The 13,923-nt window shown below is 31.2% G+C and overlaps 1 protein-coding gene across 1 annotated transcript in view; it reads right to left on the bottom strand.

The window, feature by feature from the left end:
* Positions 1-221: 221 nt before the first annotated feature.
* Positions 222-13,923, bottom strand: part of LOC129972481 (pancreatic triacylglycerol lipase-like) — a 48,847-nt gene continuing 35,145 nt past the window's right edge. The window contains exons 7-10 of the mRNA XM_056086627.1: positions 5,640-5,921; positions 2,397-2,547; positions 1,221-1,418; positions 222-528 (exon numbers count right to left, since the gene is read on the bottom strand). Of these exons, the coding sequence (XP_055942602.1) occupies positions 429-528; positions 1,221-1,418; positions 2,397-2,547; positions 5,640-5,921 (731 nt within the window). The 3' untranslated portion in view covers positions 222-428. The remainder of the gene's footprint in view (positions 529-1,220; positions 1,419-2,396; positions 2,548-5,639; positions 5,922-13,923) is intronic.

Genomic DNA, 13,923 nt, shown 5'->3' with positions numbered 1-13,923 from the left:
AATATAGTATTTTAAATCGTTATTCGTCAAATTTAATTTTCAATTTTTCGTAAAATCCGTATAGGTTTAAAATATCGAAAAATGAACTGCTGTGATGAAATATTTGTTGACATTGAATTCCAAGATCAGTGAGAATGTCAGACTAACTTCTATTTGAATGGATTGCTTATAATGCTATTTTCCCGTCATTAAAATGCCAGCATTAATCATTAAACGGAAAGGACGAGCATGAATAAAATATTTATTCTTATACTAGTAATATTTACATGCACTGCCGGATCGAAGTGGCAGTTCTGCATCATATCAATAAATTACAAAAGGTATTTACAAAGCTCATATGCATCAAAGAAATGTTTAAAACTCGAAATAAGATCTTTGGTTGTAGACACAGCACATTAAAACAAGAATGTGTGGATTTTGAAAAGTTCTCAGCAGTTGTTGATGGTCAGTTCCAAGTATTGATTTTTGTCGATGACTTTCTCCGGAGATCCACATAACACAGTCACTTCAGGTATGGAAAATCTTTTTCTAGGAAAAAAAAACCAGAAGAGAATCTTATAGAAGCGAAAATGAATCTGAGAAAAATAAACACATTTAAATAAAATTTGACATCAAAGAAAAAGAAAATAAATGATGAGAGGGTTAATAATCATCTGTTTAAAACGGCATTCCAACATTCTCACCTATAAGGAAAGATAAAATTATCTGAGGCAACTAAAGTTGATGATGTGGGGAAAGCTATGATGGGAGCCGTTAATCCTTTTAAATAGCCCTGAATTCCATACTGATGTATTTAAAATGGAATTGATATACTTCAGTAAATTGATTCTTTTCACCAGTACACGTTACTTAGAGTAACAAAATTTTTGGTGCAAAATAAAAGCTGATTTCTCAAAGATTTGCCTGTAGTCTCAAAAATGCTTCTGAACTCCATTTATGGTATCTATTAATGGTGATTCTATCGCCTGAAATTTTCTGCATACATGCTGGTTCATCATCATCACTTACCGAAGCGTCTATTACTAATCATTTGTTTCTAAAACTATAACGCTATAACGCTTGCTTGTTATTATAAGAAGTATCTAAAACTACAATTTTAGACAAATTTGAATAAAAAGCTGGGCCTCATTTTTTATCTTTTTTTAGACTATATTAAAGTAAAATGAGGATCATGTTATTATGCTTCTTAAACTATATAAAATGATTTAAATAATGCTCACATTTTTTCAGGTAAATCGATGGGGATGACTTGTATTTTCTTCAGGCTTAGGCCAGAAGTGCTCGCCCGAAGTTCTGCTGCCATTTCTGGTTTCGACGAATATCCCCACCACACTTTGGCGCCTCTCACTTCGCCAAGAGGGAAACGACTTGTCGCCAAATACACATATTGAGCACTCGGTTTTAGTTCCGTGTCAGCGCTATCGGAAAAAAAATGTCCAAATGGTGGGTTATTATCATATGTACGAAAAGCAATCTTTTCTGCAATTGAATATGGGATCACAATTGAAAGAGATTGAATAGGGGTCTGTTTCCCAGAGAATTAAGTCAATGTAAAGGATATACCCCAGATCAAGTCCAACGAATGAATCAAATTCGCAACAACATAGCATTACAACTATATGAATAACATTGCAAGTTATATGCAACTAGCTGGTACCCGGCGCGTTGCTGCCGCAGAAGAAAAAAATGTTGGAAATATAGTTTGAAATAGCTATCTTGTTTCATTAGGAATGATAGAAAAAATGATATACATTCATTGAAATGGAATGATATATAAAGGAAAAGTATAAATAAGTGCTTTAGAGTAGACAATAGTTTTGTTTTTCCGTCCTCAGCCAAAACAAATAAGTTTCTTGGCTGTCTGACTCTTGAACACCCAACATACAACTGGCCATGTGAAAAATGTGCGGATTTTCTAGGTTCACTATTAGACATGATAACTGTACTGTGCCTATAACCTTCGCACAAGTGCAAGCAATACGTTGACAAAGTTTTATCGCTCTCGAATGAACGGTGCGGCAGCGCATAAAATACGAACAAGCAAAAAAATTCATTTTTATATATTAGATATGACAAATATAGTGGCAAGAAAGAACCCGTATCAGTTACAAATCCTTGGAGTACTTAAAAGGTTCAATGATCTCGCCATTTGAACCTATGCACGCCTCACATGCAGTTATTTATGTGACTGTGTGGTGCTTTTCTAAATGTGTATTCCATTGAAACTGTGTACACTTTACTTAGGATATATCCTTTTCATTAACTTAATTCAAAAACAAAGAAACTTTAGAAACCAGTCTTAGAATTTTCGAACCATTTTCAATTGCAAAAATATACACATATATCGAAAACTAAATTTTAGTGAAAGTGCAGTGAAAATAAAATTCGAGTCTCACTAGTCATCTAAATTCAGCCTCGCCAATTTTCCAGCTCTAGTTTGGAGCTCAACTCGTATCACTCCCGGATTGAAACCGGATGTGGTATCGGTCACATCGCCACAGAAGTCGTGTCCACAGCCTGTCTCAACGAGAACTTGGTATTGAAACACTGCAAGAATATTTAATTCCAATGAGAACATATTTACCCTTAAATGCTATATGTTGCTTTTACATATCCAATTTTCTCTACTAAAATATAAAGAGAATAAGAATGAAGCTATAATACCTAATGTTGCCAGCAAGATGATAAGCAGAAAATGTTGCTAAAACAATTTACAGCTAGTACGTAACAAAACGAGAGTTGATTAAAAAAGCAAAAATAATTTTCATCTGTGGATGTATGTCCCGGTTTTTGTGTTTGCTTATTTAAGAATATCAGTTTTTATTCTGTCACTTGAATTAAGAAATTCTACTTGAAAACAAAAGTTTCTAAATATATATTTATTTAAATTTAGAAAATATATATGATTTTGAGTGATTGTTTGTGGTAGACAGCATTTTTTGGGTTTGTTCCCGATTAGTAGAATTAAATTTCCATTAAACTTAAATGAGCAATTTTCTCTTTAGATTAGAAAACTTAAATTTTGACTAAAAGACTTATATTTTATATCTGATATTCAGGATTCGTTTTTGGAGAGGAATAATCCAGATTTTCAAGTGCGGGGTATGTTTGTAAGTGTGCATTAGCGTGTGGGAATCATAGATATTTTTCTCTAATATTTTAGCAAGTTTTACTCTGATATTTTTCGAAATACTATAAAAGATAGTTGGCTGAAAAGGAAATAAAGAATTAATACTTGATCAATGAGTGAAAATTATTACGATTTTTCAGTTGATAATTCGGATTGGGAGCCCAGCGAGAAAATGAATAAAATTTTGGGTGGGTCGGTGACTTTAATGCACCAATCACTCAAACAGTTTCAGTAACTAAAACCGCTGAAACGCATTACTTCTTTCCATAATTAAGAATCAAATAATAATAGCTGAAGGGATATTTCAAAGAAATCTAAAACTATCGCAACGAAATGCAAATGGTATTTACGACTCTTTCGCTATCCTCTGAACTCTTTTAAATTTGTGGTTTTCTGCAGAAGAGTTTTAAACGCTAAAAGTCTTCGCCTAGAAAAAAATTTTCAATCATTCAGAACAGAAATTACAAGATCATTATACATAGAGTGAAGTGCATCCTATTATCCAGAAATTGCAACTATACGATTGCAAATAGTTGTGATGGAGTGATTAAGTGTCCGTCGCATAAACACACAGATAAAAACAGTCGATTCAACAAAGTCCCAAAGATAGAAAGTGTTTTTTCTTAAATCAAGTTTTTAAAAATAAAAACTAGTGTTTTTAAGGAATTTGATACAAATTCTTGCTCTCTCTCTCCATAGATGATGCATTAATAACTATATGCCAATAAGTAGGTTTTTTTGCCATTGTGAGTGTATAAACAGCATAAAATCTATCTTCAGACTGTAAGTTTTAAAATTTATAAAATAAGAATCGGTTCAAGCAAAATTCAATTACCTCAAAATTTTATTATAATATTTAACTCCTATTCAAAAGCGATGCACAGAGTTCCAGGCCATTGAAGTGTAAATAATAATGTTTTTTAAAACTGAATATCGGCTAGCACCATGGCTGAAACGAGAGGCTAATTCGAATGAGTCAGCTTGTCGAATCTTTCGCTGGGTTCTAGAGGTTTCTTTAACTAACAAGTTTAAAATATCGCCATCATTCAAATTCATTTTTGCTTTTTTTGAATTCAATAATAGAATTCTTTCTGAATTCTAATAACACTGAAAAATTATTTCATTTTCTAAATTATTACGTTAAACACATTTGCGTTTTGCGCCTTCTGAGTTTATAAGTGAATTCTTTTTTAAATTAAAATTTCTATTCAATAAAAAAAAGAAAAAGAAATCTAACATTTTTAAAAAATAAAACTTTGTCCTCGTTTAAACGCGGTTGCGGAATTGTACGTGCATTTATTCGTCAGAGTACACGTGTTTATGACAATTCAAGAATGGAATTTATAGATGAATGAATTCAGGTGTCTGCTGTTTGTAGCAATATTGTTGATTTGCCTCTAAATTTGGATTCAGTCGTTAAAGGAAAGAGGTCAAAATTCTTGCGGCATTCTATTCCACATAAACTGTATCATATTACAAAAATATTAAAATGGGAAGAACACATTGCTAATAAAAACAGCTTATTTAAAGTTTTCACTATTTTAAAGTTTTATTGTACATTATTCATATTCAAAGTTTTTTTTTTTTTATTATTCGTTAAAATTATTAAAGAAATTTTTATAAAATTTAAAAAATTATAATGATTAAAACAATAAATTATTACTTCTTTAAGATTACATAATGTTTTATGAATGATGTATTATCAATATTAAAAATAAATCGATGCCTGTGTTTTTAACTTAAAAAGTGTCGTTAGTTTTTGTTGTACACAATTTTAAATGCAGTTTTTCTCGATTAGGCTTTTTAGATAGATCGGATTCTTAGTCTGGCCATCTTCAAATCAGCCATGCTCCTAGGCGCCTCCTTTCACGAACATCCCCCATCTTATCACATTATGGACTGCAAAGAAATCTGTAAGACATACGCCTGGGACCGCATGTTTTGAGGCAAACATAAATTCTGAATTCAAACTACGTTCATCATAACTTTGTTATTTATGAAGCAATAACAGACAATATGCGCAACACGAGAAAACGCGTGAGCGGTCCGTAACAGATAGAACGCGAAACACGAGAAAACTCGTGAGCGGTCCTTAATGTGTTATGAAAACTCCTAATGACGACAGCACCATCATTTCATGCCCCCTCTCCATACTTGGAAACATTTATATCTTTGTAAATAGTTTTGGCTATGAAACGATCTTTTTTTATTTATATTTTTTCCAATCTACATAAAAGCAAAAGTTAAAATTTTATATTTATTTGTCCATAAACATTTACAATTCAGTGTCATTGAGAATAATTAGATGTAAAAGAGAAAAATTCAAATTTAGATCTTCCTTGGAGTTTTTTGAAAAGTCTAGGATTTTGTCTTGAAAGCTTTTGGTGTTTAGGATGATTTTTAAATGTTTATGGATTAATTAACTGAAACAAAATCTTTCAATCTGTTAAAAAAGCTTACAAAAAATCGAAGCTTTTTAGAAATCACGTCAGCGACCGGCCGTACTCACAACAGAAGGGTTCCTCCTCTGCCGTCTTCACGTAGTACTCGTGTTTGGTGGCTTGCGGTCCCGTCTCCATGTTCAGGTGGCTCAGGTAGCCCATCGCTGCGCAGTCTCCAGGGTGGGAGCAGTCGGCGCACCTTCCCTGGGCGTATGTTTCCCAATCCCTGCAGGCGACCCCCACCATCTGGCAGGCAGGTTCTCCCATCCTCGGCTGAATTGGAGGTCGAATGCTGTCGATGTAGTATTCTATCGACCGGAAGTGGTCACACGTGACGTAGTAACGTGCGGCTGTGGTAAAAACGATAAAAATATTATGACATCCATTTAAAAATAGCTTTAAAAATATACTTCTGTTAATGTTCTAAGAGCAGAAATTTTAATTATTTTCAGCGTTTATCATCATTTACTGTTTCCCAAGTTGACCATTAAAAGGCACAACTCATGCAAGGCAAATTTTTATTCAATTAAATAGCCGCCTTTGGAGATCAACTGGTTCGTCGATATTATTACTAACGAAAAATTTCAATGTTGAATCTTTTGAAGATAATTTGCTCTTAATGGTTTCCTCAGTAAATTGTTCTTAAATTTCAAATTTTGATACCCGTGTAACTCGCATTATTTCAAGAGCCTTATATTCATTGTTTCTATGAATTCTCCTTATTTTCGATTCATTGCATTTAAAATTTGAAATTCAGTTTTGAATGAGACTTCAGTTAGCACAATGGCATGCATGCTGAATCGAAGCATGTCCGTAAAAAATATAAAAGGAGAATGAAGAATAATTTAATATTGAAGTTTTAGATGTATTACGAATATATTTCATGACTTAAGTGATATATAGAGTTAATAAAAATTTCTTTAAATCAACAAGTATAAGAGATGTATCGTATATTACTTGTATAATTATAATGTTCTTCAATAAGAAATCAGTAATAATATATAAATGTTTTTTTCAAAGAAATGCATGACTTTTTTTTTTAAGATTCATTTTTATTTAGTTTTAAAGTTTAGCTCTAATTGAGAAGTATCAAAAAACGTTTTTTTTCAAGCATGCTTTAAACAGAAACCTATTCAATATGGAAAATGAGCCCCATTCATCAGAGCTTCATCAACAATAAGGGAAGAAAAGACGCAACATGAAACATTGGCAGCAGCAATGAAAAGACTTGGATTATCGTTCACACCAGTGAAATTATTGTTGAAAAATATGCTTAAAGATATCATTAAAAATTAAACCTAGATTAAAGAATTTTATAAAAACTAATTGGTTTCATCAAAAAAAAAAAGTTTTTGAACATTAAAATGGTATGAAAATATCTTTTGTACAAAAATGTTTATGGTAGTTAACGGGAGAAAATTAAAAATGAAGTAAAATTTTACCGTTAATCAGAATTTCAAAAAGGCTTTAAGATTCGACTCTCCAAAATATATATGTACCAATTTTGTTAATTCAAAGCCTACTGGTTTAGACTGTAGAGTGCCAATGCACACACCTTCATTCATAGTAAAGATGGTAAACTGATAAATAAGTTCCAAAAATATTAAAATGGGGTTTTCGTGACCGAGAGTATATAAGTGCATAAAATTTCAAACCTCTAGCTTATCGAGAAGTGGATAAAAATTAATTTTAAAAATCCATCTTTAACTATTCGTATAAAATAAAAATATTTTAAAAGAACTGATGGCGAAAACACGTCGTGAAAACGTGTTTTATTCAAATTAACACGTTGCTACAACGCTGGCTACATCTATTCTTATTTTCATGAAAAAGTTATGCATAAGAACTAAAAAAATGAGTGCAACATGTTAAATGAATGGAACTACAGTGCTAAAATTCTCTTGGATGAATGAACTTCTTTGAAGAATGCAAAAGATAATTCATTTTTTCTTGGGGGTGGGGGGTATTCTAATATCTTGACTGCATTCTTGCAGATTTGGGATATGATTCCATTGATGTTCCTCTATGTATACGACTCAGATGTACATTAAATCCGATATTTGGTATCAAACGTCCACCCACGGATGTGGAGTGGAAGTTTGGAGAGAAGGATGGGCCCTGAAATTGAATTCGTTATCTGAACACATTTCAAAATGGCGATGCCATAAATTCCCTCGAATATCTTCAAAATGTCACACTGTCAGAAAATGTGAAAATGGTGCCGTGGCCTAGAGGATGCGTCTTTGGCTGTGAATCGTTCAAGTCGTCGGTTCAAGCTTAATCGAAGCCATTTGGCTGTTTGTAGGATTTCTGTTCAATTTCCAAAACACGTAGATTCATACAATTCATTGCAAACATCTCAAATGAACGTAATTTGAATACTTTAGTCTTTAATACTTTTATAAGGAACTGTTGTCAGACTGATGGCAGTTCAGTCATTTGAAAGCTCACTGCTGGTATTTGATAAATAAAAGTTTCTTCTTTCTCCAATCTCTTTTCATTATGCACAATTCTACTAGACAGTGAAAATAACAGACATAATGAAAACCAACGATAGAAAAAGCTAATTGAAAACTAATATATATTTTTTATTTCGTTTGAAAGGAACAATTCTTCAATGATTTAACTTTTTCTACCATCCATCTAAGGTCTGCCAAGTATAAAGTAGACTCTTTTAACTCAGAAATAGTACTACTGACTATTTTCCTAATCCATGCACAAACTCGCGATCTTGTTGTCCCAAGGCCGGGACCTCCGAGTCTTATGAAATGCTTCGAGTCATTTTCATGGGGGAAACATGAAAATTTCCCATTTTCAACTTGGATAGTTCTTTGTTTCCATGATTCATGCATAAAAACATAATGCTTTGGGAAAAAATCCAAATTGAATTAATGTAATGCTTCAAACGATTCTGTGCTGCCATCTAGAGGTATAACTTTAAACTAATAGCATATGTGAATCTAAAAGATATTTGATTTATTAAAATAAATATTTCACGAATTAAATTTAGTAAATAATTATTAAAGTGCTTGAAAAAATTTGCTAAAATCATGATCCTGAAAATGCATTATTAACAAACTAGCCACCTTTAGTGACCCACTGATGCGCCGGGGATATTAGTTATATTTCATTTCAGTTAAATCATTTAGATATAACAGCATGTTCATGATTCTGTCAAATTATCAGATATTAATGCCATGTTATTTTAATTGTCTAGAATATGCTCTGTTTATTGTATACATGAACTGTTATAATGGACACCAGTTCCATGACATCATAATGCAGTGAAAAGCATAAATGTACCGTTCATCTATATTCTAAATTCAGGGGTACTGTACTTTCAGTTATTTTTTTTTTATTGGTCTCGTAAACAACTCACATATTCAACAGAATCCTCTTCCAACAATTTTCAAAACTGGAAAAAAAATCAAGCGATTAAATATTTGATGAAAGAATGAAAACTGTTTGAATTTCAGGACAACAATACAATCTATTGTTGACAAAAAAAATATTTTTAGAAATTGCCAAAATTCAGGAAAAATTTGCACGATTATTAAATTGATATTAAAAAATATTTTTTGAATTTTAAAGTGATATAAAATTTATTTTTGGGCAATAATATTTTCAGAAATCATGACGGAAAATGCCAAATTTTAGCTTAATTTTTAATTAATTAAAAATCTAAAAAAAAAATTTAAAACTTCTCTGAGTGACACATTACCGTTCTGCAAAATATATATGTATTTGTAAGTCAAATGGCCAGGTCTATATAACGCCAAGACACACAACTACACACACATCTATATTATATGCGGAATACTCTCGATATTTCAGAGAACGAAGAATGAGGGTGTTTAAAAACCGTATCTTGCATCGAATTTTATAGCAAAAACATTTATAGATTAATTGTTGAATATTATAATGGACACATTTTCTTAAATTCATTCATAAAATTATGTATCATTGTTGTGCAGTTTTATGAATTGAAATCGCTGAATTGCAATAATAATCTTTTATCGAACAGAAAAATACTCCTAACAATGTCCTTTCTGCGAGAGAGAACAAATACATTCAATAACACTTCAATATCTCCATTCTTTCCTTTAGCATGAAATTACATAGTCATACTTTTGAAAGTAAAAGTATTTAATTCATAACCTATGAATTATTCATCAATATTAAAGATTTTCTTTGCCGTGAAATTGTTTGGACATCTGCTGCCACTTCTGACAAATAGTGCAATAATAAAACGTTCTCCTGTAAGTATTGCATTCGTTAAATGTCAAAATACTAAGTATTCTGATAAAATATGTTCTACCGAAATACCAATTAAAGCTTCCAATTTCAACACTAAAAATTTTTTACTATCATCAAATAGTATTTTGAATATATTTATGTAATCATTTTGAAGATTAAGTAATCAAGTATTAAAGATTAAAGTAATCAAAGTGAAAAAAATGTTGGTGGATATAAACCTTTCAGAGAGCTGAGAAATTCTATGGAGTCCATTCATGCTTCATAACATGCCGGAAGCGACATCTCACTCCGGTTATTTTAGACAACTCTTAAAGAGTGAAAAAGATTTGATGTTACAGCAGTACAAATAAACTTAATTAAATTCAGTTGTCCTCTTTTTTTTTCAGTTGAAGAAAATTCTTATTTCTTAGATAACTGCATCCACTTTACAAAGTAAGAAAAAATGGAACCGAAAAATGTAATCGTTGTAGCGTAATATTTCAGGCTTGATTTACCTGTGTTGACTACAACGATCGTTGTTATTCTATGTGCATCGATTTTCATGTCACGTCATTTACAAGAAGAAGGACAGACTAAAAACATCTATTAAACGGCATTAATCATTTCATTGCCGGCGTTTTTATAATAATATTTTGCTATCATTTCCAAATGAACTTTCATAAAACTATATCAAAATGAAATAAAATGCGAAACACTTTAACCCTTTGCTGTCGGAAAGATAATTCGATGCATCATTATTCACTTAAAACACGGACCTGTTTATTGCACCAAAAAACAAATATTTGCAACTGCTTTAAGCTGTGTTTCCCAGAAAAATGAATCGATATCATTTTAACATTCTGTATGCATTTTTAACAATAAAAATAAAAATAAATAAATAAATGAAATGTCAAAATGATGCCTCGTCTCGAATGGTGTCTGAGAGAAGACATTCGACTGCAAAAGGGTTCAATTTGAAACAAATGTACGCAGGTACGCCCAATAATAAATTTTTTTGAAATGTAAATTTACGAATTTTTTTAAATTAAAGGTTACATGTAAAGCCAATTTAAGTAAACAAAGTTTTCATATATCCCGCCCCCTCAAAAAAAAGAAGATTTAATATTTTGTTGGAATTCAATACTCAGCAAAGTTTATGCGAAAAATAGCTAAAACGATTTACTGATACGAATGCCCGTCCTGTCTTAAAAATACAGATAGAAAACAGCATTCAAACGAAAGTTCAATTTAAGAAATGATCCAGTTTATTTTTGTGCATTAGTTTATTTGAATATATTATAAAAATATGAATCAATCATTAAAAATTCAGGAAATAAAAAAATTACCTTCTCCTTAAATATAAACATCATCTATTTATAAGTCAAAGCATTAGTTTTAATCATTATCCACGCTTTTCAAAAATTTCACTGACAATTATTTATAGTTTTTCTAAATGCATGCGAGTTTTTTTACTCATATTATATATAGCTTTGCAGAATAATTGTTTAGTTTGTTCGCCGTTTAATGGCTTTTTTTAAAATAATTTTATAGAAATGCAGAGTGATAAAGACATTTCTAAGAGGGGCTTATGTAATCTTTACATTTCCAAGTTAAAGGGAAATATCCCAAATAAAGGTGTGAATTTAAAACTCACTTTGGTGAGTATTTATAAAATCTTAGAGAGGGGGGGGGGAGAAAAGGGTCTGATAAGAAGAAAAACTGTTGGAAAGAAAACATTTCTTCGAGGTGATAAAATCAAACATAACATACCGAGAATATATCCCTATAATAAATGGCATCCAAAACTAGGAAATCCGAAAACATGATTCACAGAACAGACTAGAAGTATCCCTTTCAAGAAAATGCTGAGTTTCATTGGAAAAGATTTATTAAAATATACAAATAATGAAAGTCTCCTGGTGATCATTGCTTTTCATCATACTTAAGGATAAAAAAAGACGAGGAATATAGATGGAGGCCATGTATGAACTTTTAACAGCATCGTTTTAATAATTAACAATAATAAACAGCATGGAAGAACATGAATGATTTGGGGAAGTTTTGAATGGAATGCTAAAACTTTATTGGCCGTCTTCAGTAAAATATTGAGTTCTATTAGTAAATGTTAAAGAATCATTTGAAGTTTTTGAGTGAACTCGATACTACTTTTCAAACAAAAAAAATAGCCTTAGTTGATCTTTAAAAATCGACACAATTCTGCTTCTACTGGAATATTATTTGCTTTGCATTTGTGCTGAGTGAATCCTGCGGAGAACCAATGCAGAGAGCCAGCACGAAAAATACTTGAAAATAGGAGCCACTATTCTCCGACTCAAAACAGTGGTGAGGCAAGAATTAATGCAAAACGTAGTCATTTCGACTGAATATCGGTATTTGAAGGAACAAAAGAAGTTGGGAACTTTAGTGTAATAACCAAGTATGTCTTATAAATTTAAAAAAATTCAATAAAATATCTTAATTATAATGACAGAGCACTCCCATTTGCGATTTAATAAAATAATGAACACAGTTTTGAAATTCGACAGGTTGATTCTTATTATTTTCTATTTCGTCTAGAATCATCCACATTGATATTCTATTCATTTTCTTTCCAGCGTTTTTTCAAATTTCATTTTACTCTTGCATCTCTATTCTTGCCACATTGTGTTTGCAATAGCTCTCTCTCTCTCTCTCTCTCTCTCTCTCTCATTTGGCATTTTCGATAAGCGGTTCAAAAATGTTATTCTATATTTAAAAATTTCCGAGAAGCGCATTCAATGGCGTCATTTATATTGGCGAACTTTGAAAAATCGATTAAAAGTGGCGCACATTCGTGATGACTATGTTACTGATGAAATTTTTCCATCCTAACAGACGATTTTACTATCCATGTGCCCCCTTAAACGATGAGCCGTTCACTTCACCATCTATATATTGAAAATAATTTGCAAAACTTGGGGGAAAGGCAGTTCTCCATCCAAAATCACTGTCCGATTTTGTCAAGTCCATTTTCGAGAAAAATCTCAAAAATACCACTTCCCTACACATTCTCAATGAAAATACGTTGACAGAGCTCGCCTGTCCTAAATATATTGCGAGATAAATCTCAAAAACCATCCTCAGTCACTGGACAAACCAATCATCGCCGATGGCGGCCATTATAGAATAAAGTAGTCTTGTCAATCTACTTTTGTGATCTGCAAACTCAACATAATAAAAGTGGCATTGCGATATCATAAGTAAAAAAATGTATTATTTAAAATTACATTTGTTCAATGATAGAGGACTTTGATTAACATATTTCAAAATGGTGTAAAAAATGGGTTAAATTGGTCTAATTGTAAAGGTTGATTAACAGTTGGACTGATACAACTAAACCTAACAACTAGAGTGAGGCTGTTTCAAAGAGTTATTTTGTAATATCTGTTAAAATGGCGAAGGGAATAGGTAAATATTGATGTCATGTAAAGAGGTTAAGAACATTTACATAAAACAAAAGTTTTCGAAATCGATACTATAGTTGTGAATGAAACACTCCATCTTTTCTGTCTGTTATCTCCTTTGTGAATATATTGTGAAATAATGTTTTCCCCTCCATTTATCTCGAAAATAGACAGCGATGATACTCAGTGAAAATATGTCTTATGTTCGAAAAAAATAAAAAAAGATGTGCATGTACTGCTGCTTTACAGAACAGATAATTAATTAATACATAATGTTACCAAATTTAACATAAATATACTTTTAAAAGGAGGGGAGAATAGCTCTCAAATTTTTTTTAAATTTTAGTTAGAATTTTTATAAAAAATTAATCAATGTTTTGATCCTTTTTTTTACCATAATTTCCGAAAATATTACTGCACAAAAATGCTTTTCACATCACCTAAAAATTTAAAATATATAACTTTTGATACTAATTTTTTATATTAAAAGATTTAATCTATTTGTATTTATTTTTTAAAAATATTTCAAACATATTTTACAACTATATATTTCATTGTTGAAGTAAAACTAAAATAGTTTTCATTATTGCTACGATATTTCCTGATAGTTTTTTTCCATTGTTAATAATCGGGATATGAAGATTGGGATTACTTTTAGTTACTGAATAGGTTT

Source organism: Argiope bruennichi, chromosome 6 (genome assembly GCF_947563725.1).
Source record: "Argiope bruennichi chromosome 6, qqArgBrue1.1, whole genome shotgun sequence".
NCBI classification, from domain to species: Eukaryota; Metazoa; Arthropoda; class Arachnida; order Araneae; family Araneidae; genus Argiope; species Argiope bruennichi.
Note: the sequence above shows the minus strand (reverse complement) of the source record. Positions and strands in the feature narration are given on the sequence as shown.